We start from the raw sequence: 26,708 nt of genomic DNA, 5'->3' as shown, positions 1-26,708 counted from the left end.
TTTAATATTTGGTGGTAATTTTAGATGTTTAATTCTTCATGTAATTCATGTGATCCCTAAAAGATGAATACGAACATAGAAACTTGAATAACGCAGCAAAAGCAAGATTAAATAATTATCGATGTCGTCAAAATCATTAAAACAATAAAAAATATGAAGTCTTTCCTCATTTGAAGCTTCCGAAAAATCAATTTCGTGTTTCATTCGTCAAAAATAATTTCTCAATCAACATGTTCGTAGTTTCATTGATTAGGGTTTTGTTCAACAATGGAGGGTCGAAGAGATTTTGATAGTTGAAGAAGATAAATAATACGTTAAAAATGATTTGGGATGTATTTAGAATTTTGTTTTAACCTAATAAGATCAAAATTGTCATTGAATAGTAGGATAAATAAATAATTTAATATTAAATTTTAATGTAGAATGCATTCAACATTTTGTGGAATGCTAATATAAAAAACCTTTTTTTATTTTATTTTATAAAAATTTTGAGTTAAGAAGGAAAAATAATATGCTACGCGGGTCCCGCTCTTCCTCTTCTTTCTCCCATCCACGCTGCACAATCAGCACCGGCGGTGGCACTGCTCATCATTTTCCCAGATCTTTGCTGCCTTACCTTCTCCTTCCAAGATCCCACATCCCCATCACCTCCTTTTCCATTTCGTTTTTCAAATTTTCAAAAAATAATTTCGCTATTAAAAGTTTTAAATGGTTATATATATGAATAAACAGTCCCACTCTTCCTCTTCTCATTTTTGCGTGAAAGCTCTGCGAAAATGAGGATCTTGGAGGGGAAGAGAAGGTCGGGTTTTCGTAGCGGTTGTGCGGATGGCTCAAGGCCTTGCTGGGGAAGTTGAGTACCAAGTTTGTCAAAGTTGTAAAGAGGATTGTAAAACTAGGACAATGATAAGCAGGAACCTGGGCGGTGCTAACCGTGGAAGGCAGCAAAGATCTGGAAAATGATGAGCAGTGCCACCGGCGGTGCTGGCTGTGCAGCTGAAAGGGCGAAAGAAGTGGAAGAGCGGGACCCGCGTGGCATATTATTTTTCCTTCTTAACTTAACATTTTTTTTTTTTGAAAAAAAAAGAACATTTAAAGAATTAATTATTTTGACTAATTCACTTGTCACCATTTTGTTGGATTTGTGAATCTCACATATGTGCCACATCAACAAACCAACAGAATAGTTGACGGAATATAAATAGAAGGACCAAATTGATCTATGTTAGTAAATGTCAGGAACGACATTTATTGATTTTGAAAGTGAGGGACTAAAATAATGAGTTTGATGAATCTCAAAGACCATTGGTAATAAAAACCATTTTTTAATTGATTTTCAAAGTAGAAACATAAAGAGAAACACACACACACACCCCCCCCTACAAAAACAAAAAAAAATATTTTTAAGTGTTGAAAATCATGGGAATGTCCTAAATTAAAATTAGGAGACATGTGCAACGAGAATAGCTCGAACTTTGGCTCTTAATAAATCTTGTAAAAATTACTAAAATTGACTGACAGCGTAGGTTATAACTCATAGTTTTTGAGAGAAAAATAATGTAAACTAACAGAGAGGCCCCAAATATATTTTTATGAGAGGAAAATATTCAAATGTCCTAAATTAATTTTGGAAGATATGTACTGCGACGATAATATCTCAAATTTTTGCTCATAATAAATTTTGTAAAAATTCACAAAATCGATTTAAAAATGTGGATTGTAAATCAGAATTTTTGTTGAAAAATTGAAACTTTTAGTTTTAAGAAATATTTTACCTGAGAGCTATGAAAGATATTTTAAAACCTTTGAATGTCATCCGATCATTTATTTGATCATGAGACTGCTTTAAAAAAAATAAAAAGGTAAAAAAATAAAGAAAGTAGAGAATCCGAGTCTAATAAAACAAAGCCGCGAAATGTAAACGAGAGAAGTGTGAAACGCAGAAACGGCACCGCGACGGATCGGACAGGATTCTGACACGTGGCAGTCACATGATTGACGTGCGCCAGATTTTTGTCATGAACGGAAGATCAGTCAAAACACCACGCAAGCTCTCAGTCACCCAAGTATCTTTTCTTCATTATTTTATTTCTTTTTTAATCCTTTTTTATTATTTAAAATAATAAAATAAAAATTAATAAATTGAGACGTAAATACAAGAAGAGAGGGGAGGTTGAGAGCTTGGTAAGTGGCAGTGGCTGGCTTACATGCAAAAAAGCACAAAAGCTGAGAGAGAGTGAGACCCTGCAAATCCACGTAATCCACGTGGTAAATTACGCTATATTTTGATATTTTTGTACGGATAATACTTATGTACTCGTTATGTGTATTGACTTTCTGATTCGGTCCAATAAAAAAATACACGTGTATTTTATTTTTAAGTCTAACAAGAATTGAAAAACATGTTCATTATTTTTTAAATCATAAAACAAGTGTTAAGAAGCTGCGCTGTTCGTTCAACAATGGCGGTCGCAAAAGGTAATATTGGAAGGTGATGCCTTGTTGGTGATAGCTGCTATTCAGAATGGTGTGGATGTTAATCATTGACCTTTTGGGCATGTATTGAATGAAATACGTACGCTTTTACAACCGTTCCAGCAGTGGAAGGCACAATTTGTGCCAAGAGAGGCCAATTTTGTGGCTCATTGGCTTGCCTGACGTAGTTTAACATTGGAGCAATCAGTTTCTTGGTTTGAAGAACCTTTCGATATAATTTCAGATGTATTATTGGAGGATAAGTTGAATTCTTAATTTTATTGGTACGGGACGCTCTTTTTTCCTTTATTCAGGTTCTTTTTCCGGGAATGTTATTATCGAGACCCATTGTTAGCATCATTTTCCTTTGGTTGTATGTGGTTTCATCATGAAATGAATATCATACTTGATTTCAAAAAAAATAAAAAAAAATAAAAAAAAAACATCATAGGACAAAATCAAAAGGTGAGTACCCAAGTATTATAGCTCTCTTTTACTCACATATCAAAAAAAAAAAAAAAATATATATATATATATATATATTTAAAAATACTCTTATCCTTGCTTACATTGAACTCTTTCAAATTTGTGCTGGATTTTAATTGGGACATAATAGAATTTTCGTGAAGATATGGACTTACTTGTTCTCTAACAAGTGATCGATGATTTATAGTTAGCTTACGCGAAGAATTCATTCGTTACATGGTGATCAAAAGTATGTTCGTGGGACTTACATATAACACTTGGAGCACACACTGTCAATTCAACTCACTGGTATAATTTGATGCGTTTCAACTTTCTCCTTTTATTGCACACTTTGCAATGTCGTTAGTGTGACATTTTGATGACTGATATGACAATTTGAAGTTTTATGTCATATATTATTAAAATGTTATTTTCTTATTTGAATAGAACTTTAAATGGTTGTAATTATTAAAAAAATGCTGAAACAAAATTTTTATTGATTGAAATGTTAGTGGAATAAGAGGTCTCCCATTAAAATGAATTAAAAATAAATTTGTATTGATGTCAAATTTGACTCATAATCACAAAAACTTTAAATTTAATCAACAAAGAACACTTCGCTTTGATAGACTTTTGATGTCAAATATGCACAGTGACATTCTACTTAGGATTTTGACATCTCATTTGGAAATGCTCTAACGTAATGCATTCTTGTAGAGTCAATGCTATATGCACATCTATTTTTGCCTCTCACATGCTTTTCTTAATTTATGACCATCGAAAATAAATTAAAAATTAACAACAAAAAATTAGCAATGATGTGTAAGAAATAAAAGTATACATGCAAATAACACTTCCCCCTCTAGACCGCGCCTTTTTTTTTTAATATAAAAACTTACACTCTCTCTCTCTGTATAAGAAGAGATTACTGTACTGAACCAGTACTGTACTGTATCGTGTTTTCGTGTTCAGCTTGCTTTGCTCTGCTTTTTCCCCATTTCTTTATTACTTTTCTATGAAAACGCCATAGAAAAACATAAAAACATTTCTACCACTACCATTATAATAAAATATGTATTAATATTTTTGCAGCAGAGTTCAAAGCTGCACGGAATCAAACCCTATACAGAGAAGTGTGTGCGTAGGATTGGAGCATGCAGCAAACGAAAGGAAAAACAAGAGAGAGAAAGTGAGGAGAGAGAGGGTCAGTAGGATTAGTGGGTTCATCGAAAGGTCGGTTTCTTTTGGAGGGTAAAAACAAGCACTCGATTGGGAGAGAGAGAGAGAGAGAGGAGAGAGAGAGGAGGTGCTCTCAAAAACTCAAGCTTTGGTCCGCGTGCATGGAAGAAAGAAACTGATGTGTCTTGGTTTGTGCCAAAATTAAAGCCCCACTAGTTGATAAAGAAGATCCTTGGCAGTGCCTTTGTGCAGTTTTTGTTCCTTGATTTGGGTTTCTACTCTGGACTGTCCTGTGGTGGTCCTCCTCGTCTGCTTTTGTTCCCCTCCCAACATTGGACTGGATTGGATTGGATTGGGGTGTTTGTTTTCTCGTGGGATTCTCACAAATGGGTTTCTCAATTCCTTGGAATTTCAGATGAAAAAGTGAGAGATTTCTTGATTTGGGGTTCTGGGTCTTACATTGAACATGTTAAAGTTCAAATCTTTGGGGTAAAAAAGTGAGAAATCCGCAGAAAAAAAAATGATGGGTTCGGTTGAGGAGAAGCTCAAAACTGGTTGCTTGCTTGATGAGATGAAGCTGCTGAAAGAGCTGCAGGATCACTCTGGTTTGTTTGTTCTTCCCTTTTGATTTCAAAAAGTTTAAATCTTTCAACGTACCTTTTTAATGTTTCCTTAATCAAACGGCATTTTTGTTACTTGTTGTCGGAAGTTTGTTAGAGGTTGTGTCTTTGCTTTTGCTTCAGGGTCCCGGAAGGCTATAAATTCGGAGCTGTGGCACGCCTGTGCCGGCCCGCTTGTCTGTTTGCCGCAGGTTGGGGGTCTATCGTACTACTTCCCCCAAGGACATAGCGAACAGGTTTGGATTCTTGTCCGAATAACTGCAATTGAGTTCTGAATTTGTTACAGCTTCAAAGTTGATGTCTTTATGTTTGTTCCATGGTGTCCGAGGAAACTGATGAGGGTTTTGTTGTACGAATGTAGGTGGCGGTTTCGACAAAAAGAACGGCCACCTCTCAAATCCCCAACTATCCGAATCTCCCGTCTCAGTTGCTATGTCAAGTTCAAAATGTTACACTGCATGTATGTATTTTAGCAGATTGTCACTTGTTTTCTGTACACATGAGCATACTGTCAACGAAGTCTGAAAAAGAGCGATTTTTAACCGTGATTTATGTTGACGATAGGCAGACAAAGAAACCGACGAAATCTATGCACAAATGATCCTTAAACCAGTGAATTCTGTAAGTTTGATTGCTAGTGTAATCCTTAAATTTATCACATTTGTATCTTAATATGATGAACAATTTATCGTTCGATCAGGAAAAGGATGTCTTCCCGGTATCAGACTTTAGAACGAAGCCTAGCAAGCATCCATCGGAGTTTTTCTGCAAAACTTTGACTGCAAGTGACACAAGCACACATGGGGGCTTCTCCGTGCCGCGTAGGGCAGCAGAAAAGCTCTTTCCTCCGCTGGTGAGGCTTTATTTATGTCTATGCTTTTTGTAATTGGGAAACCTTAATCAGAGGTGGATGTGGATTTACAATTTGCTTGTTATGTATTCCAGGATTTCACAATGCAACCACCAACCCAAGAGCTTGTTGTCCGAGACTTACACGACAATACCTGGACATTTCGCCACATTTATCGTGGTGAGAATGCTTATACACTCGTTTCTTGTTTTGATTTTTACATACATCTGCCAGCAATTCGTTGGATTACTTTTACTGAGTATAACCTGTTTTTATTCACCTATGTAGGGCAGCCGAAACGACACCTTCTCACAACTGGATGGAGTGTGTTTGTTGGCGCAAAGAGGCTTAGAGCAGGCGATTCCGTTCTATTTATCAGGTACATTGGAGTTGCATCCTAAGCTTTGGTGCTATGTTCCCCAAACACTTGCATATAGTTCACGTTTGTAAGTTAAACTGTTGTCTGATCGAATATTCTTCTCACTATCACAAGGGATGAGAAGTCACAGCTCTTGATTGGTGTGAGACGAGCAAATCGTCAGCAAACGACTTTGCCATCATCAGTTTTATCTGCTGATAGCATGCACATTGGTGTCCTTGCTGCTGCGGCTCATGCTGCATCTAATCGAAGTTCATTCACTATATTCTACAATCCAAGGTTTTTATGACGCGTGATCGTATTCTTATTCATACTTCATAGGCGTTTTTCAAATTCTTTTCTTAACTTTACTACTCTTTCTACTCGACCATAGGGCATGCCCTTCAGAATTTGTCGTACCTCTGGCTACATTCCAGAAGGCTGTATATGGGACACAACTCTCAATTGGCATGAGGTTTGGAATGATGTTCGAGACAGAGGAGTCGGGCAAGCGCAGGTAATGGATAAAATCGTCTGTAACTTGTTACAGAATCCAAGTACTTGTAATATTTTCCAATGTGAAATAATGCAGGCGGTTTCAATATGTTCTGCGGAATACAAGAACATCGTTATCAACATGATAATGGTGTGTTCATCACTTTAAGGGGTGACGGAGGTTAACATGTTCCTTTATCTCTGCAGATATATGGGTACGATAGTTGGTATCAGTGATTTAGATCCGCTGAGATGGCCTGGTTCGAAGTGGCGAAATCTTCAGATAGAGTGGGATGAGCCAGGGTGTTGTGATAAACAGAACAGGGTTAGTTCATGGGAAATCGAGACTCCGGAAAGTCTCTTCATATTTCCTTCTCTGACTTCAAGTCTTAAAAGACCGATGCACTCTGGATTCTTGGGTAAGCTTACTTTCTTCTGTTTTCCAGCAGGCAACTTTGTTACATGTTTTTCTTACAACTGTTTCTCGCGCTAACAGGAGCAGAAACTGAGTGGGGAAATATGATCAAAAGACCCTTCATCCGGGTTCCTGAGATTGGAAACAGGAACTCTTTTCCATACCCGATTTCAAATCTATGTTCAGAACAACTAGTCAATATGCTAATGAAACCTCAACTTGCTAATCATGCCGGAACATTAGCTGCTCTACGGCGGGAATCGGCTTCTAATGCAGATTCAGTAGTAGATATGAAGGCCATGCATGCCAAAATCAACCAAAAGAATCCAGCTGATGGCGTAAACGCAAATGCACCATCTCATGAAATTCCACCAGGAAAGTTGAACGCGGCAGCTAAGTTTGGAAGCCAAACACCAGTTGGAAACGGCACTGAGAAGATGAAATTAGAACCTGAATTTTCCGCGGATCAGTTAAGCCAGTTGAATTCTGTGGGACATGGCATTGACGATAAATTAGCCACTGGGTTTGCGAGTCCTTATAACCTTGTGAACCAGCTGACATTTGCCAACCAAAACCAAGATGCAGCGCAACTACAAACCAGCCCGCGGCCTATGCAGCCGCCTTTGGAATCACTGCTCTACCACTCACAAACGGATCTACCTCATTCGGATTTCAACGGCATGAACAGTTCACTCCCATTCCTAGACAATGATGAATGCATGTTCTACTCGCCTTGCCAACCCTTTTCCGGGGCATTGAGATCACCGGGGCCTTTGTCTGCATTCGGTTTACCAGATTCTTCAGCTGTTTTAACTGAAGCAAATTCCTCCCTAACTTCAATCGGTCAGGACATGTGGGATAATACCATCATTAATTCAAGCAGCCTGAGAGATTTGTCCGATGAGAGCAACAATCAAAGTGGGATCTATGGCTGTCCAAGCGTTGATGTTGGTAGCGGCTTAAGTACTGTCGTCGACCCTTCTGTTTCAAGCACTATACTCAATGACTTTTCTACGCTGAAGAACGCCAACTTCCAGAATTCGTCAGATTGTTTGGTCAGAAACTTGAGCTCAAGCCAGGATTTTCAGTCGCAGATTACCTCGGCAAGCCTAGGAGACTCTCAGGCTTTCTCCAGGCAAGACCTGGCAGACACCTCCGGCGGTACATCCTCAAGCAATGTAGATCTCGATGAGAGCAGTCTACTGCAGAACAGTTCGTGGCATAAAGTGGTTGTGCCCGTGCGAACCTACACCAAGGTATGGAGTTTTATCGAATTGAATCCTTATTATAATGATTTTGACAAGGTTCGTAAACATCTCACATGAGCTTAGAGTGATGAATTTGGTTATGGCTGACAGGTTCAAAAGACGGGATCCGTTGGGAGGTCAATCGACGTTACGAATTTCAGAAACTACGAAGAACTATGCTCTGCGATTGAATGCATGTTTGGACTGAAAGGGCTGCTAAACGATCCAAGAGGCTCAGGGTGGAAATTGGTTTATGTGGATTATGAGAACGACGTTCTACTTGTTGGGGATGATCCTTGGGAGTAAGCAAACCAAAGCTTTTGCCGTAAATTTGTGTTGAAATGTTATACCGGTACTTCGATTCATCTCTGATCGCTGTCATTTGTTAATAATTTTGCAGGGAATTCGTTGGTTGTGTTCGCTGCATCAGAATCCTTTCACCTACGGAAGTTCAGCAGATGAGCGAAGAGGGCATGAAGCTTCTGAACAGCGCTGCGATGCAAGGGATGAACGGCACCATGTCCGAAGGTGGGCGTCCTTAAAATGGCCGCCGCTGCAGCTACAACCGCACACAATGGCCCGGACGGGTTGCACGTTAGGGCTTGTAACTAGGATGCACTGCTAGGCCAATTGATGTGGGTGCTGAAGTACTTTAGCTTTTGTGTTTTAGGTGAGGTTTGATGTACCAATAACTGACATTAATTAGCAGGACCTGAAAGATGGTACTTTTAACTCTTGTGTTTCGTAAGATTTATATATCCTCTGCTAAACACGAACAAGTTTTACCAGCCGAAGCATTGATCTAACCATTGAACGAGTTTATCTGCTGGACTAGATAATGGATTCTTCAAGTTTTTGGTAGGAAAGCCAGATCAAAGAAGATTCGGAAGTGGTTGCAGATTTGAATGGTAAAATACATCAAATATCGGATGCTATAATACAACAACCAAGCCTTAGCCCCACAGGGTCGGCTGTATGAATCATAGAACGTGCAGTAATACATAAGAATACACCATATTCTTTCACTTCCTAACAATTCATCATCATAGAACAGCACCTACTACTCCCCTCAAGCACAAAATAACAGACACAAATACCTTGTAAATTACAGAACAGATTCCATTCGCTACCGCCAGCTCTTATTGCGATGTTCAAGGAATTTCACAATTTCACAAGGTTGTTGAACGAATGAACCAGCACAAATTCGTGCGGGGAAGCAGATAGAACATCAAATTTTGGTTTACCTAATGCAGTGTCGTGCGAGAAGTACCTGATCATCAGACTCTAACCGATTTCTGCAAAACGGCAGACAAATAAATCTCCAATTTGCCTGACCCTGCTGTATCTGCCTTCTCCCCGACGACCCATTTGAGTTTTTTATATCCAAACCGCTCGATCAACCTGGTTAAATCTCTCTTTTTTTCATCATCCGAGCAATAAAAGTTGTCCAGCCAAAACAAACCTCCCGCCCTCAAAATGCGGTCGATATCAAACATCAAGAACTCGAACTTTTCCGGTTTTCCTCCAACATCCAATCCACTGGCGGCATGGACCAAATCGAACACATTATCATGGAAAGGAAACGTGTGATCTAAGCTCAAAAACAGAGGGAAAAGCCCTCTTGCAGCTATGAATTCATTAAACGGGGCTTCGATATTCAGAGTGCTGGTGATCACAGTCACGTTCCTCTCTGCCATTCTAGCAGCGAAGGTACCAGACCCACCTCCAATATCAAACCCTATTCTGATTCCTCCACTCCCCAAAGCTAAAACATCATCAATGAGGAAATCATTCTTGCTCCTAGCCTTGACAAATCTCTCACTTTCGGACCCGTTAACCAAATCGAAACAACCAACGCAATCCCTACTCAATTTCTTAGCATTCAAGCATTCAAATTTCTTGCATCCAAGGCCGCTCCAACTCACAATCTTATCACTAACAGGTTTCCAAAGCGAAATCGGAAAAGGGTCTAAACCCACCTTAGGAACCGTCTTCGCAAAGCACCTCCGTCGAGGCAGAGGCTCGCATCCGCGCAGAATCAGCTTCTGGGCAAGGCTCCAATCGTCGGGACAAGGCCCGGAGACCTTGTAGTTCATGTACTGTGACAGCAAGCCGGCGGATTTCTCACAGGAATGGCCAACGGAAGCCACCATTTCCGTGATCCCGGTTTTCGAATCTTTGCCGAGAGGGAGCTGGTGGTGCTGGAGGAAGACTTTGAGCTCGTTTGCGATATTGGGATTAGAAAGATCGATGCTTTCGTAGCCGAGGAGCTCCTTTTCCATCTGGGCAAGCTTCTTTTGCGACGAATCAATCTCGCGGAGGATCAGAGCGACCTGCTCGGAGATGAGGGAGATGTTCTTCTGGGTGTGGTGGAGGAGATGGTATGTTTGGTGGTCTTTCGGGGAGTATGTGAAGGCGTAGAGCGCGAAGAGGTTGGTGGTGATGACGGAAAACAGCATGAGGAGGTTGACGGCAGAGGAACAGAGCGATGCTCTTCGGAATCTGGCGCTTCCGTCGCCGATCTTGAGAGAAACAGAGCCCATCTTGGCGGTGGGAGTGAGTGAGGCTTGTGGAGTGATTTGACTGAACAAGTGGAGAGAGAGAGGACACTCAGTCGGTGGGGGTGGTCGAGAGTAGGATTGTTAAGTGAGATTAGAGAGTGATTTGTGAATTTAAAAGACAGTAAATTGTTGTCGGCTGCGATCGCAATGATCTCAGAACTAGCTCTGAAAAAAATGGTTATAAAAAAATCATTTTTTTATGTTTGATAAACATTTAATTTCAGTTTTTTTTCACAGTTTTAGGTGAAAAAAAGCCAAAACCATAAAGCTACAAAACCCAACTTTAAAAAACCAGTTTTTTTCCATATCTGTTTTATATAAAAGTTCATCAAACACTATAATACTGTTTTTTTTCTTTTCAAAAGCACTTTTACAAAAAAGTTTACTAAACATTTTGCTGCTTATTCTCACAGCACAGCAAAAGTAGTTTTTTTTTCAAAGTACAGCAATACCAAACCAGCCCGAAGTCTGTTGTCCCATTTTGTGGGTCTCGTTTGTGTCTCTTTGCTAATATTTCGACACACGTTTTTTTTCAGTTTTATTTTTTTCTTGTCAAATGATAGATTTTATTAAATTATCTAGTGACAGAGTTTGAATTCATACCGTGATGTAATGACTCAACATTTTTTTACCATTGCGCTAAACAAACATTTGTTTTTGAGACACGTTTTCTAACTTAAGTTAATGATTACGTTGTTAACTTTTTTTATTTAACATTTAAAAATTTTAAAAATATCTGAAACCCGGTATTCAATGCGCCTGAGGGAGTACACAGGACGAAAGGAACCAAACAATCGTAAACCATCATACGCACATTCTCATGCTCGTCGCATTATACGTCTTCGATGACACAGATTTTGTTGAAGTGGAAGAGTGAATCGAGTGTTTTGTGCAATTGTTTGCTACTAAAGTTTAAAGGAAAATTTTGTAGGATGATTGTAGATGCAAATTTTCGTCTTCTTTTTTTTTGATAAAATTGTACCTACAAAACAATCAACACATTTGGTCAAGGCCAAGTGCTTCAAGCGTCGACGATGAATGGGGGGCTTTGGCCGAAGAACCTCCGATGTCAAAATTAGAATTTAGAGAGAAAAATGTTTGGAGAGTTTTTGAGAGTTTTGCAAGAGTGTGAAACTCCTCTTTCAAAGAAAATGGAGTCCTATTTATAAAGCATGGCTGGCCCTCATTGGAAGAGAGAGTGGCCGGGCCTTGGATGTTTTTTGGATGGTGTAATGGTGATTAATTTGTGATTAATGGATTAATGAGGAATTAATCCATTAATTAGCCTAATTAATTTAATTTATATAGAAGGTTTGGAAGGTTATGGAATGATTTCCTTATAGAAGATATGGAGTAAAGATGGATGAGATAAATTTGCACTTGTTAACTATTTTGGGTACTCTTGACTCAGTTGATGAATGATTCTCCACTGCTCGCGTGTAGGAAACCCGGTGTGTCTCGAGGGTAATTTTGTCCTCTTCACCTAAAAATTCACGTGTTGTCTCTTAATTATTTTTGGATGCACAATGACAATAAGGTCAGCGATACTTTATGGCACGTAATGTTGGTTGGTCAAAAAGCAACATATGCAAAAAATGAGGTAGCAAGATGGGATGTTCTGTTGGATGTGTGGGCACACAAGAGAAGATAGAATTAAGAACGAGGATATACGGGTTAAGGAGTGGCCACAAATGAAGATAAAATGAGAGAAAATCGGTTGAGATGGTTTGGACACGTGAACTAAAGACCTATAGATGCTCCAGTTGGAAAATATGACTATGAAACGGAGGCTCAAGGCAAACGGGATAGAGGAAGACTTAGGAAGACTTTGAAAGAGACTATAAGAAAAGATATGGAGTATTTGAAGCTAAAAAAAGACTCTGCGCAAAACCGTGTGCAATGACGTTCTAAGATTCATATAGCTAACCTCACTTGCTGAGATAAAACTTGGTTGTTGGAGGGGTTGTGGTAGGAGTGCAAGTTGGATTGGAAACTACAATTTTAACTCAATACACATCCACTTGGAGCACAAATATTTCACTTCCGAACATTCTGAAGAAGAAAACAGATGAACAGAAACCGAAATATATACGGAGATTTAGAAATTTCTATATATTCTGCAAAAAAATTTGGCCACAACTGACACAGCAAGGATGAAGTAACGTTGAACACTTGTACGTGCAGAAAGAAGTTGCCGCAATTGATCATGACATGTAGGCTTCCATGGGGGAAAACTCTTAGGGTGAGTATAACAACAAATTAAACAAATGTTGGCAAAATCTAGCTCAAAGGCAATTTTGAGCCACCCTAGGAGGCTCCCCAATTGAAAGATGTACATGCAGGTAGTAGTAGCTACATTAACTGCTGATCTCCCTATCCATTTTCATTCTCTTTGCCTTGTGCACCTCCGGCACACTACTACCACGTGGCTGGAACGATGCATCATGCTGGAACGTGCAATTTGCTCCTTTGTTGCATCCCCTTGAACTGTTGAAGAATATGCAAGGCTTCATATTCTTGGGCTTTGAGTCTCTTGATTTGTAGTTATTATTAGATTCTTGGTTTACCACTGAATGGTCGCTGTGTCGGTTACCAAATGGTGGAAAGTTGTCATGCCGGTCTCCTCCATGTTGTTGAATCAAGCTTTTATAATAGTTGATGTCCTTTGCTGGTGGAGGTGGTCCAACAGAAGGCGAAGAATGAACTGGAATTCCTGCAGGCGGAGGTGGTCGTGCATCAGGAATATGTCCCATATTTGGTTGAGGATAGAAATGTCCACTTGATGAAGGTGTGTTGATTTCTGTCCTGATCATGTGAGATGGATCTGATATGCCCATTGGGGGTGGCCTTGTCATTGGTTGTGGATCTGTAACCAATTGCTCAATCATTTTCGGGTTGCTGAGAATCTTGATGAGCAATTCATGGTCAATCATATTTCCGTGCTCGTTGCTATTCACAATTGCACCAAGGGCAGCAGCTACAACATCAGGTTCTGCTGCAATAGGCATTCCAAGTGTTGCAGGCTTAATGTGGTTTCCATTGTTAGGAATATTGTTTTGAGACGGAGCCAAAATTCCCTGAACGGATAGAAAGGGCTGCAAGCTTGTGGAATTGTTAAATGGTACCACGGATTCAGATGATGTTTCAACACTGGCATCTTCGTCTTCAATGGGGGTAATAGGTATGATAAGAGGTTGCCCACCAGTATGACTAGAGTCTTCAACATCTGCCAAAACAGAGGGGCTGCACACAGAAAAAAAAATACTGTTCAGTTCATGGGTGCGTGAAACCTTTAAGACCAAACTTGTAGAAAGCAAAGTAGGTGACGAACTTTAAAGGAATGGCAGATGGCCGTGGATAAACTGCTTCCAGTACTCGTATCTCTCTCTGATTTTGAATCTCCACCTCTTTGCTTTCTTCCCCAGAAACCACTTGCCAAGTGGAGTTCAGCACAACCTGTGAAAAATTAGTATAATTCAAAAAAATGTTGTTAACTAATATTTCATACTGAAACAGTTTCATATATAGGGAAGTGTTATTGGCACTCCAAAAATCTCATTCTACACTCCTCACAAAGTGTATTTTTCTTTCCTAATATAGTAAGTTTGCAGTGTAGAACAAGATTTTTGAAGTGCTAATAACAATTCCCTATATATATATATATATATATAAACAAGGTATATTGGACAAGATTAAAATCTCAAGCCAAAGGTTTACTTTACCTTAGGAGGGCATCTCCATTTGATTAGAAGAATTTGAGACAAGTCAACCTGAGGCTGATTTGCCGGATGCGGTCCCTCAAACCCAGGGGGTAGAGTGTCATCTGAGCCTGTTCCAGATGAATGTGACGGCCAAGATGCCTTGGCTTGGAGGTGATCTTGAGCGCTCAGCCCAATCTGTGAAGGAGATTCCTCCAAGAGAAACAGCTTTACCTGTTTAACAGAGAAGCATCAGTACAATAACCATTTACACTAACATTAATAATCAACATCGTCGATCATCATTTTTCACAAACTTCTTCAGAATGCTGAGCTCACAGGGAAACTTTAGAAATCTTTGGCATAAGTTCTCCTTTAAATTATAACAGGATTGAAATCTTAAAGCAAATTATGAAAATTGAAGTGAAAAAGAAAAATGCACAGATAAAAGAAATAAACATCACAGAAAAATCAATTAAACTATACTAGAGATACCGTGAATGCATATCAGTGCATTCAAAGCTCCCATGCCCATCTCCACCCAGTCCCTTGTAGTGAGTTTATCAAAGATTGTACTGGACACATATCAATTCGTATATAACTCAACAAAAATCAGATTTCGCATGGAGGGCTTTGCTAAACTAAGATAGGGCAATGAACTAGACAACCCACTTCTTAAAACCAACTTATTTCGACCAACACTAATATGAGAAAGTTCAAACAATAATCAAACAGCGTCTTATGATATGAGGTTGAACCCAGAACCCAAAACCCAAACTAGCACCAAGCGTTGCTCTCGATCTCTAACCACACTGCCACAAAATAAAAAATACAAAAGATGCATTGCTTATCACACTCTGGGAGGTGCCCATCCAAGACCCCAACGACCTTTAGCTTTGCATGCCCCAGCAGATAATGTGGAAGTTATCTTAAGTATTTGGCCCTCCCAAGTTGGAAGCGGCTCAAGTCTTGGGCTTATTCTCCTCTTCAAACAAAAAGAAAAGGAACAACTTTAGAAAGAAAATAACAATGCACGCACTTCTGAGTTGCTTAACTTCATGCTTATGCAATGACACATTAAATTCTTGTAACAGTAGAACCCAAGAAATTTTGAATAGAAGTCCCCTAGTGATTCAACCTTTCTCAAACACAAGAACCTTTACATAATTTGTCATGACAAATTATCACAGAAAGACTATTAACAATTCATGAACACAACTACAGCAGACAACCAAAGGAAATCAATTCAAAAAGATAAATGCAGAAGTGGTCACTGTATTCTAAATTTCTAATGCATGCCGATCAAAAAACCTTGACAAAAAGTATGGAATGGGACACTCACAAGAAACTCAAGTTTTTGGCCCCTTTACTGACAGTTTTAGAACAAAATTCATCCACCAATCCAAATAAAGCTATTCAATGAATGCAGCAGCAATGAAGCACACATCATAACCAGGTTTACGATAATGATTATGCCATCAATCTTCATCTAACATTATGAAACTACAATTACCTCGCTATTCTGTTGTTCTTGTAGAACCTTTTTCAGCAGGAAATGAGAACACTTCTCTATTGAAAAGTCGGTTGCAAAAGACCATAAACTTATAGTTCCTCAAAAATATCTAACTTGCATATATTTCTTATATCACCTTTTCTTCCCTGCATGGCCAGTTATCAATCAACATTCTCAAAGTCGCTCCAAATTTAATGAAAACTACTTAAACAACTAGTTTGTGATTTTCTCATTCTTTTACGTGTATATTCCTTTTAAACCTCATTGCACATTCTCTTCTTTTAAAATTATATTGGAGAAAGGGTCACCACCTTACGAATTCTTCAGAAAAAGTTTCACAATTAGGCTTTTGTAGATAAGAATAATCTCACCTTCTTCATAAGTTGCTAATATTTCAAAACTTCAAGCCACTTTTTTCTCAAAGAATGAGGGATAGTTGCAATGATCTAGATATGGACCTGGTGTTCAATGTTAATTCTCCCCCTAAAGATCGTTAAGCAATCCTATGGTTGTTCTTAACATTGTTCCAATCGATTAATTCATCAACACAGCACCAAGTTAAAGACATAAACTTCAAACCTCACCTTTTCAAAATTGACAACTTTACGGAAAGATGGAAAGTAGATCAGGCTACAAGGGCTAACCTTGTTTCATCACTTCATAATCTGATTTTCATTAATACACTCATAAAGCTTCAAAATAAGCATAAACTAATTCATAATGAAACCTGGGACTGTATGAGCTACAGATGCTACATATTCCAACATTAAGTCTTAATGGAAACTCTACGAAAGTTCATATTGATTGGCTTCTGATTTCCGAACACAAAATTATTTAAGAGCTCAACAAATAAGCTGAATGAGCTGCAAAGGATACGAACTCCAGCATTAAGCCTTAAAGGAAAATCAGGGCCGGTCCATATTGATTGGCTTCTGATTTCTGAATAAAATTATTTCTTACCACTAGAACTTATTCAGCATTTGCACCAGTTCGCATATAATTTCGGAAAAAGGGCTCTCTTTCTCCACCTTCCTTTGTCATATGACACTGACAGATTTTTCAAACTTTCAATGCAAATCGACAGAATATCACTTCAAACAAACGATACGATTACCAAAAGAGGAGAACTTTATCAAACATTTTCTAACAATTCATCAACTCAAATGATACAATGTACTCCAGAAACAATATATAACAACACCACAACAAACAAATATATATAACCCCAAATCAAACCAGCAAAATCCATAGAAGTTCAGAAAGCTGATTATTTCGGGTTCATTTCGCATTCAACGAACAGAAACTACTTAATCGATCATTATCATCAGATTTGGTCACTGAAAAATGCAATCTTTACCTGACAAAGGTTAACATCTGAAGCCCAAGAAACCCTTTTCGAATTCTTCAATCCCCGCATGTTAAACAAAATCCCAAGAACCCTTCTTTTCCAGCTTCAATTCCCAGTTTTAGTCACGGTTTCAAATTCAACTCATCAATTTCGGGTCCCAATCGTAATCTAAAAACGCTACTGCTCTCAGATTTCGAACCCTAGTTCCTACTGCGTCGTCGGCGTCAAAAATCCCTCTTTTTATAACCCTAATTGTACAGATTTTACGCGATCCAATTGCAGAGAGACTCTCTGTGTGTCGCGAAACGGCGATCGCAATCGCTGCGGTTCATCAGACGAAATGAAACCCTCCAAAATCAAATTCCTCTGGTTTTTGGGCTTCGGCGTTTTTCCTCCTCCTCTTTTTATTATCCTTTTTTTTCTTTTTTTTTATTGTCATTTAAATGAGCGCGTGGAGTGACGGATATTTTTGCCTGTTGCGAAGATGCCTATCACGCGCTGGTAATGCGAAGCGGGGTTTTTTCGGTTAACTTGGTTCGGGTGGGCTAAGATTTTTGACCACGGCCTCTAGATTGTACGAGAATGATGTTTCAAGTGTTTTAACTTGTTTGAACTAACACGCTTGGTACCGTGTTTGGAACAAATTTTAAGCTCATATTCACACAAAAGATTTTAAGTTCAATTTTAAGTTTAATGAATCATATGATGGTGATTAAGAGAATGTTGAAAAGCATTTAAGTCTTCTTAGTCTCCGAAAGAGTAGAAAGCTGTGATGAAGCCACCAACTAGTTCCCTTTTGGAAAAAAAGGAAAAAGTAGTGTTTTAACTTGTTTGGACCAAAAAAAATTGTGCTTTGTATAAAAATAATAAGGTTTTACTATGTTTCGATGTATAGTAGGCACCAAACAACAAGACATATACACAAGTCTACACAATTTTTTTTTTTTTTTTTTTTTTTTTTTTAAACATTGGCCTGATATTCTAAGCTTGGCAAAACAATATGTACCAAAAGATAGATAAAGTCCAACACTTACAAGGTTGGAGTGCGGTCATGTGGTTTTGTTTATATGTTGTAATATGAGTGAATATATTAATAAAATGGAACGAAGAGAGATTTATGATGTTGCCGTCTTCATTGTGTTGGTTACTGATTTGTATGTCGTTTTCTCACTATTCAGGTATGAATATACAACTATGAAACAAGTTTTATCTTTATTACATAATAGATTGTCGATATGTCATCGATAACATGTTGATACCATTATAAACAACAAAACATATTGACATATATAACCCTAAACCGAAGACACATATCGATACGTTATCGACAGTTTCGTCACACGCATGCATTGCGTTCGCTTTTGGAGTACAACAGAGCGATTACGGCACAACGAAAGCTTCGCCTCTTCCGAACAATCGGGGTTCACCTTCTTGGCATGCAGGATCACCGGCGCCACTGGGCGGCCGCAGGGACCCTATTCGGCAGCTGCTTTGCGTATACTTGCACGTCCAACGTGATTCTCCCAGAAGGCTGGGACAGATGGGAGACTAGCACCCAACAACTTCAGTCATGTTTACTACGGGGAACACAAATGCTATGGACCGGGAGACGAGACATCACACAGAGTTCGATGGTCACAAAGCCTTACAAAATAACAAGTTACGCCCTTATTTGCTCAAGCGAGTGCCCTTCGATCCGAAAGCTGGCAAGGTCGTCGGCCTCTCCTTCATCCTTACGGAGCAGGACAAGGAAGTCTGGACGGTAAGAACAAGATAGACAGACAAGCGGAGGCTCCCAGCCCCGTCGGAGAGGAACGGAGTGGAGCGGGGGGTGTCGATCAGCGGGAGTGGAGTAGAGGGTATGTCGAGCAGCGGGAGTCGGGCGTCTACGCCTCCCAGGATTTTTCTCTCTTTCTTTTGGTTACAAAAAGAATTTCGCATACTAAAAATCAATTAGAACATGACAAGTGACTACTTCGATCAGTTTTCAAACATTTGTCTAGAAAACGATCGAAAAAATGTAATAATTAACATTATGAAATAAAGAAAACAAGGAAACAAGAGAACATTGAGTATTATTACAATAAAACCTGGCAAAAAGCTTCCAAAAGCCCTTCGCCTTGTAGTTTGCCCCAAACTTTGGATAACCAAACCAAAGCATCTGTACCATACCCAAATCATATCACACAGCAGATCATACCATTTGGAACAAGAAACAGAAAACCAATTGTAAAAAAGAATAAGAAAAATTTACATGACAACGTCACTCGGTGTCTTATATTTATAAAAAGAAACCCCTGTAACTAGCGTCGTAATCAGGCGCCATCCAAAACGAAAAAAGCTAGTTACAATCTGAAGCACTACCAGTACCAGTCGTGTAATCATCAGACTCGGCATTTCCTGTTAGGGACTGGTCATCGGCACTGTTACCTTTGAGATGTTCGATTACTTCCCCTTGAGATGTTCGATTACTTCGATTCTTCACCTGTTCCATTTCCTCTCTGAAAGAAGTAGCACTCAAGCAGTAAGAAATCGGTTTGTAATGCAGAGATTATACCCAATATGAAATTTTTAGTTATGCCTTATGGCAATGCAATCAAGTAGATGATTATGCATACCATTTGTCTTTGCACCCGGCTGTGCTTGAGTCGTTGACTGCTGGATGCGTGGAGACCCCTGCCTTCCGTTTGTACCAGGTAAGGAATGTCTCTTCTTTATGTTAATGTCTCTATCTTGCATATCTGGACTCGATCTTGGAGAGGTATTTGTTTGAAGTTTTGCTCTTGCAGATTCTGTGGCTTGCATGAAATGGGGGATGGAACTATTACTACTGCTATGTCTTGGTTCTTGATCAATCTTATCAGCGGCGGGTTTTTCTGAACCAAATGAATTGCGTCTCTTCCCCTTTTTCTGATCTTTATTTAATCCAGAATCTTGGTTTGGGTTAGAGGGCGAATTCTTTCCTGCTGACGCAGACTTGCGCTTTTGGTTGGATCCACTCTTATCAGCCTTGCTCCTTTTAGCTTTCACGGATATCAGACTAGACGGTGTTCCTTGGGATTCTGGGACAGTCAAATGGCTTCTTGGAGAAGCTTCTGGGGGTGATGCATATGCTTGAATACCTGCCTCAGGGTCCTGTTGTTTCTGCAGATCAGACTCAGTTCTCTCTGGCTGAGACTCTGCTTGTGGGGAGTCCACAGCAACCACAGAATTTTCGATCTCACCATTAACAACATCATGTTTTTCTGGTTTATCCAAGACTGGATCAAATAAGTTGGAGACTGGGATTGTAGGGAAATCTTTGGCTTGGACATCCACATTTTCGGTGCTGTCAGGATTGCAAATGTCTCCTTCCGCTGAAACTTTGGCTCCATGCTCATGTTCCATAGCTCCAACATCAGATCTGTTAGGCGAATCAAGGGTGGAAGAAACGGAGATTTCAGTGCCACCCATTTCGGTGCCACACTCAGATCCACCAACTTGAACACTTGATACATGGGTGACTGGGTTTTCTGCTATGTTGAGCTCCTTTCTGATTTCAGTATCCACTGCGGATGAGAATGTGTCCCTTTGTAATTCACTTGCAGCATCATCTTGATGAGATGGACTAATCGAACTACCTGAATTGGTAGTTGAACTCAGCACTTCAAATTTTGACTGTGCAGCAATAAATGCAGGATTACTCACTTTCCCCGATCCAAATACAGATTTCTTTCCTTCGGTTTCTAGTTCTTCTGAGGCTAATCTTTTCATAGAACGTTTAGGTTGTTCAGTTTCTGTGACCGGGTTCCCAGAAAAGGACTTGAGCTCCACTTGAGAATCTGCATTTGATTGCACACTTTGATTTGGAAGATAATTTATCTCTTCCGTGATCTCTTTCACATCAGAAGTACTGTTGTTCTCCAACTGAGGCTGTTCACTGTTAGAATGGCTTGCCTGAAAGTTCAAGTTGTCAGCGTCATAAGTAATCAGATTCTCTTCATTTTCAGATGGCACTATTGGTTCTGTGATTCTGGACTTTGAGTCTGGTATCTCACAAAAAACTTCATCTTGAATTTTAGATTCCCGAGGGGACTCAGAAATTTCTTCCTTTCTTATTTCCATGACAGGGTTCCCCGAAAAGGACTTGAGCTCCACCTCTGCATTTGATTGCACACTTTGATTTGGAAGATAATTGATCTCTTCCGTAATCTCTTTCACATCAGATGTACTGTTGTTCTCCAACTGAGGCTGTTCAATATCAGAATGGCTTGCCTGAAAGTTCAAGTTGTCAGCGTCAATATCAGAATGGCTTGCTTGAAAGTTCAAGTTGTCAGCGTCATAAGTAATCGGATTCTCTTCACTTTCAGATGGCACTATTGATTCCGTGATGTTGGACTTTGAGTCTGATATCTCACAAAGAACTTCATCTTGAATTTTAGATTCCTGAGGGGATTCAGAAATTTCTTCCATTCTTCTTTCCTGTTTCTTTATTGCTGCCACTGCTTTTTCTGACTCTGCAATATCCTCCGTTGATGGTGATGAAAGTGACGTCCATCTCTCCATCCAATCCCAAAAAGAGCCGGGATTAGAGGAATCACACTTGGCATGCATAGGTTTGGTCTTCGGTGATGATTCCAACAACTTAAATTCAAAAAGTACGAGTTTAGGTAGGATATATGAATGAAAGATAAATTAGCCCACAATGCAGTTGCAAAGCACAGAAGAGAAAGATTTCAAAGCATACCCGGGAGGCAAAACTATTGCTAAGTAACTTGTCAATTGAAGTGTATGTTATATTCGATTTGGCCTTCTCCTGAAACAGAAAAAATATTCCGGAAAATTCGTTAGGAACAAGTAAAACCACTATTAAGTTGTCTCAAAGAGCATTTCCACATGGATTGTGGGCAGTAATTGCTGATACAATAACAAATAACTTACAAAAAAAATTGCAATTGTCAAATAATTACTTATGCTTTATTTCAGAAGGTGAATACAACATGCTATTGCATCTCAATGCGATAAACTAACCTCCCAACGTTGAAGATCTTATAACACTGAATCACGACAAATTTCAGTTATCAATAAATGTATTATGTACCACTACAGTCTACAGCGGCATCTCAATGCAGTTAGCTAACCTCACGATGTTGGAGATCTTTATGAAATTGAATTGCAACAAATTTCAGTTATTAGTTGACATCTTCGTATTGAAATTCGAACAATCCATTCATTCCGAAAACTCAGAATTTGAATACAACATGCGATTTAAGAGGAAGGCTATCTCTATCAAACAGTGCCTAGATATTTAGATTACATACATTTATTTATTTTTAATTTTTTACGACTACGGTTAGTATTCTGTGTTACCGTTACTCTGACTAGTTCCTATTGGCTTGACCATGGACAGTTGACATAAGTTAACAGCCACCATACAAACTACCATCAAATAACTTATGAAGTTATGAACAAGATCACTTAACGCAAGAACATAGGTGAATAATGACCCTATAGAGAGCAGATTGTACTAATTCAATTGAGTGGCATACCGAGATCTTAGAGTTACGGTCTATCTCCTGACGAGCACGGCGAGCACGAACAAGAGCTTGCATTTTCACAAGAGCTTGAACACATCGTAAAGTTCCCACGGCATGCCTACGGACCAAATGCCCACGAACAGCAGCTTGCAACTTAACAACATTCTCAAGCTCCATGAACGATTTCTGATCCTGGTTAATAATACAGTAAACATATTATTCGGAATGCTACTAATTATAAACTTCAGAATTCATCTATATCGACAAGAAAAATTACCAGCAATCCTCTAGAAGCTGTCTGCACAACAATAACATCGTACTCATCCGATTTACATTTGACTGCACTTTCATCTTCTGTGACATTTTCAGTATTGGATACTTTGGGCTCAGTCTCGGGTACTTTGGGTTCAGTCACGGGTACGTTCGGTTCAGTCTTGGGTACGTGCGGTTCAGTCTCGGGTGCTTTCCCTTCAGCTTCTGGTACGTTCGGTTCAGTCTCCGGTGCTTTCCTTTCAGCTTCTGGTACGTTCGGTTCAGTCTCCGGTGCTTTCTGTTCAGCTTCAGGTTCAGTCTCAGGTATTTTTGGTTCAGTCTGGGATACCTTCTGTTCAGTCTCAGGTACTTTGGGTTGAGTCTCCGATGCTTTCCCTTCAACTTCTGGTACATTCGGTTCAGTCTCCGGTGCTTTCTGTTCAGCTTCAGGTACGTTCGGTTCAGTCTCAAGTACTTTTGGTTCAGTCTGGGATACCTTCTGTTCAGTCTCAGATACTTTTGGGTTCTCAGGAGTTACCAACTGGGGTTTCTCGTCACTGCAATGTATTAACGATATCTTTTCTGGATCAGTAGCGCTCGCTGATTCCGGGGTCTCCTTATGCCCGGAAGTGGGGGTCTCTATGATGACAGTGTTGCTCAACACTCGATGCCGCGCAGCTCTCTTTCGGAAACTCCATCCACGCTTGTCACTCGGACTCTTGCTCTAAAATAAACCGAAACAACATTGATCAATACACCACGCACATAGATAACAAAGTGCTCAATGAAGCAACTACTGCAACAAGCAATTTGAACGAACCATAACAACAAAATCAACGCCATTCGTCACATCAACTAATGGACCAATTTCAAATGCCAGTTACGATGAACCCGATATGCTTTCGAATCACACGATTTTCGGGCAATTAACGGACAGATAATTAGGATTACATTTATCCTACTTATACTAAGGGCTCATTTGGATGTGCTTTCAAAATTTTACAAAAAATGTTTTTGGGTTCCAAGAGCAATTGAAGTTCTTTCTGCAAGAAGCACCAGTTATGCGCTTCTTCCTGTGCTTTTCCAAGATTTGCTTACATTTTTACTAAATATTGGTTCTACAAATATTTTCACCAAAAGCGCTTTCAGTCGTTCTAAAAGCACTTCCGAGCTCTAAATCAGCAAACGTTGCACACAAACTACTCAAACATAAAGATTATGTACGGTTTTTCGCAATCCGAAAATCGTAATTACAAGTACCAGTTCAATTCCTAATCAAATAACAGCTCCTAATGCTCCGTTTGGTAACACGAAACAAACAGAATTTAAGCAGTTAAATGCACATCAGATTCTTCAGATCTTCGTGTAGAAAAGCCATTAATCTCTCGAAATCCAAACAGAGAATTAGCTGCTACAAACATATAAATTAACGAAATGCAGATCGAAACAGACCAATTGAATCATAGGCAGCAACGAAACCAAAGACGGAAAGTCATGAGAAACATCGGAATGCAGAGAGAATACCTCAGGAGCTTCGAGATCATCGTTGTCCGCTGAATCCTTACCGCAGGAGATAATTTTGAAGCAAGAGGTGGATTTCCCCATTTTCTTCATCTTCTTTCACTTCTCTCGCTCCCTCGCTCGCTGTTTCTCTCTCTAAAAAGACAGACACACAACACACTCTCTCTCTTGATCTTCGAGAGACAAAACCGCCTACGTTGTTGCACTGTTGCGAAATGCGACAAATTTAGTAGCTTCAGAACACGGACCTGAACACACTCCTTAAATCCGGCTAAAATATTTTCTGGAGTCCGCCATTTAACAGGTCCGTTGCGCTTCTACGGCCCCTGCCCGTGGAAAGGGGAGGAAGTATAATTTTATTTTATTTTTAAAAAGAAAAAAGAAAAAAGAAAAAGGAAAAGGAAAGCTGTCAGTCCTCAGTCGTCTAATTTTTCTTTCTTTTTTTTTAAATAACGTGTTGATTATAAATTGAACACCCCAATCTTAAGGGGTTGTTTCACTTTAGTCCTTACATGATATTCGTCAACTATCAAGTTGGTCTGTACTTTTAAGAATTTGTTAATTGTGCGCAACATGACATCAATTTACAAAAGTTGCCAAGTCGAGTGGCGGTGTATTTGTATTTAGGAAGCTTTGTGGCTAGAACGACTCGTGTATTCGACAATGTAAAATTGGTTCCTAAACTTATAAGAATTTGTTAAGTATGGACAACGATGACGTCATTACAAAAGCTATCAAATCTAGTGACAGTTTGATCAATTTTATAGTTTTCTTATTTGGAACAAGCATGAGTTCGACAACATCAAGTCGGTCCATGAACTTTTATGAATATGTTAAATACAGACAACAGTGTCATCAGTTACAAAAGTTGTCAAATCTAGTGGCGGGTTCAAGTATATTCGATAGGTTTTTTTTGTTTGGAATGACCCATGAAATCGATAATGTCAAGTTGATCCTTAAACTTTAAGCCTATTTTAAGTACGGACAACAGTGTTTTCTATTACAAAAATTGTCAAATATAATGATGTGTGACACTTAACTGTCAGTGTTTTGATAGAATATCGAGATAGATTGTTGACACATATAAAGTTGTCAGTCATGTATATTGAATAAATTGATGAAGATGGACAGTAAATCTATGCTGCCAAGATGCTCAACGAACCAATATAACACTGACATGACCACTCACATTAAGGCTCATGTACGTCATTATGTCTAACCATAGATAGAAGCGGCCATGTGGCGATAGATGATGACCATTTTGTTCAAACTAAATGTGTCGCTAAAAGGTCATTAAAAAAACAATCACGTGTTATTATGTCAACTTTAATTTGTAAGAAAAATTATTTTCTGCCATTATTAAACATGTTTTCAACTTGCCTAGGAGAAAAAATATATATTTTTTCACATTGTAAAAGCAATCTCTCAAATTTGATTTATTTAGAATAACGAGTTAAGTTCCTAATTATTATCAAAGTACGAAACAAAAAAAAAAACCTACTTTCAAAGGTTACGGCATCAAATTGAAACGATCCTCAAGATTTATGAGGCAAATTGTAAAATGAGAATATCTTATCCAGCCCACCAGCCGTTGGTCACGGCTGACGAGAGTCTCGAGAAATTGCGTTTACCGGGGGAAATTGGACAAGTTACCGTTAAGATAATAGCATTTCTTTTTGTGCTAATGACGGTTTATTGGTTTATCCGCACTCATGCTTATTGTGATTACACTTCAAAGTACAAAGTCCAAATTGGAGTTTTTCTCTTGGCCCACCCCACTAATTATTGCCGTTTTCTATTACAACCCACTTCTAACTATGATTATGATGGGTGATTAAATTTAATGAGTAGAGAGCATATAATTGCAAGAAAGTTTTGACAACTTGCGTGTTGCTTTTTGTTATCTATCTATATGTTAAATTAAAATACTATTTTATTACGTTGAATTATTATTATGAATGTTTTAAAACAAAAATTAATAATAAAATGGATTTAGTAATCGATTAAAAAATGATTTGAAGTTGCTATCAATTTTGGCAGCAAGGGTTAGAGCTGCCAATGCATGTCATGTCATATCAGATTTGACTTTTCAGTTGAAAAAACATTGTTGTCGTTGCTGATTTGGACATTTTAATATCTTATTTTGAAGATGCTCTAATAGGTTGTGTAGCTATAAAGTGGAGGAAAATATCATA

At 38.9% G+C, this 26,708-nt stretch overlaps 4 protein-coding genes across 6 annotated transcripts; 1 reads left to right on the top strand and 3 right to left on the bottom strand.

Moving 5' to 3' along the window:
• The first annotated feature begins 4,320 nt into the window (after nt 1-4,320).
• On the top strand, nt 4,321-8,836 carry LOC103930094 (auxin response factor 5). Its single transcript, XM_009339384.3, has 13 exons — nt 4,321-4,724; nt 4,863-4,975; nt 5,101-5,199; nt 5,304-5,360; nt 5,440-5,592; nt 5,685-5,769; nt 5,878-5,968; nt 6,083-6,247; nt 6,342-6,464; nt 6,650-6,861; nt 6,939-8,113; nt 8,216-8,406; nt 8,505-8,836. Exons 1-13 carry the CDS (start codon nt 4,640-4,642, stop codon nt 8,644-8,646), a joined length of 2,691 nt encoding a protein of 896 aa, XP_009337659.1. The 5' UTR covers nt 4,321-4,639; the 3' UTR covers nt 8,647-8,836.
• A 140-nt stretch (nt 8,837-8,976) lies between these two features.
• LOC103930096 (probable methyltransferase At1g29790) lies at nt 8,977-10,765 on the bottom strand. The gene has a single exon (XM_009339387.3). It carries the CDS (start codon nt 10,645-10,647, stop codon nt 9,382-9,384), a length of 1,266 nt encoding a protein of 421 aa, XP_009337662.1. The 5' UTR covers nt 10,648-10,765; the 3' UTR covers nt 8,977-9,381.
• A 1,987-nt stretch (nt 10,766-12,752) lies between these two features.
• Nucleotides 12,753-17,389, bottom strand: LOC103930097 (zinc finger CCCH domain-containing protein 6). 2 transcript variants are annotated; one of them, XM_048588386.1, is made up of 5 exons: nt 17,234-17,389; nt 15,232-15,348; nt 14,388-14,597; nt 13,997-14,121; nt 12,753-13,908 (listed from the first exon to the last, which is right to left on the bottom strand). In XM_048588386.1, the coding sequence occupies exons 1-5, from the start codon at nt 17,291-17,293 to the stop codon at nt 13,023-13,025; spliced, it is 1,398 nt and encodes a 465-aa protein (XP_048444343.1). In that variant the 5' UTR covers nt 17,294-17,389; the 3' UTR covers nt 12,753-13,022. The 2 variants fall into 2 exon arrangements, with proteins under 2 accessions (XP_048444343.1, XP_009337663.1); XM_009339388.3 differs by lacking the exon at nt 15,232-15,348 and having other exon boundaries at nt 17,234-17,387.
• Nucleotides 17,390-19,236: 1,847 nt separating this feature from the next.
• On the bottom strand, nt 19,237-24,845 carry LOC103930098 (protein IQ-DOMAIN 32). Of its 2 annotated transcripts, XM_048588286.1 has the most exons (7): nt 24,517-24,845; nt 23,018-23,716; nt 22,753-22,932; nt 21,951-22,019; nt 21,572-21,847; nt 19,843-21,478; nt 19,237-19,725 (listed from the first exon to the last, which is right to left on the bottom strand). In XM_048588286.1, the coding sequence occupies exons 1-7, from the start codon at nt 24,604-24,606 to the stop codon at nt 19,706-19,708; spliced, it is 2,970 nt and encodes a 989-aa protein (XP_048444243.1). In that variant the 5' UTR covers nt 24,607-24,845; the 3' UTR covers nt 19,237-19,705. The 2 variants fall into 2 exon arrangements, with proteins under 2 accessions (XP_048444243.1, XP_048444242.1); XM_048588285.1 differs by having other exon boundaries at nt 19,843-21,847.
• Between the last annotated feature and the right edge of the window lie 1,863 nt (nt 24,846-26,708).

The sequence above is a fragment of a genome, unplaced genomic scaffold (assembly GCF_019419815.1).
Source record: "Pyrus x bretschneideri cultivar Hongxiangsu unplaced genomic scaffold, Pyrus_bretschneideri_v1 Contig28, whole genome shotgun sequence".
In the NCBI taxonomy this organism is placed as follows: domain Eukaryota; kingdom Viridiplantae; phylum Streptophyta; class Magnoliopsida; order Rosales; family Rosaceae; genus Pyrus; species Pyrus x bretschneideri.
Note: the sequence above shows the minus strand (reverse complement) of the source record. Positions and strands in the feature narration are given on the sequence as shown.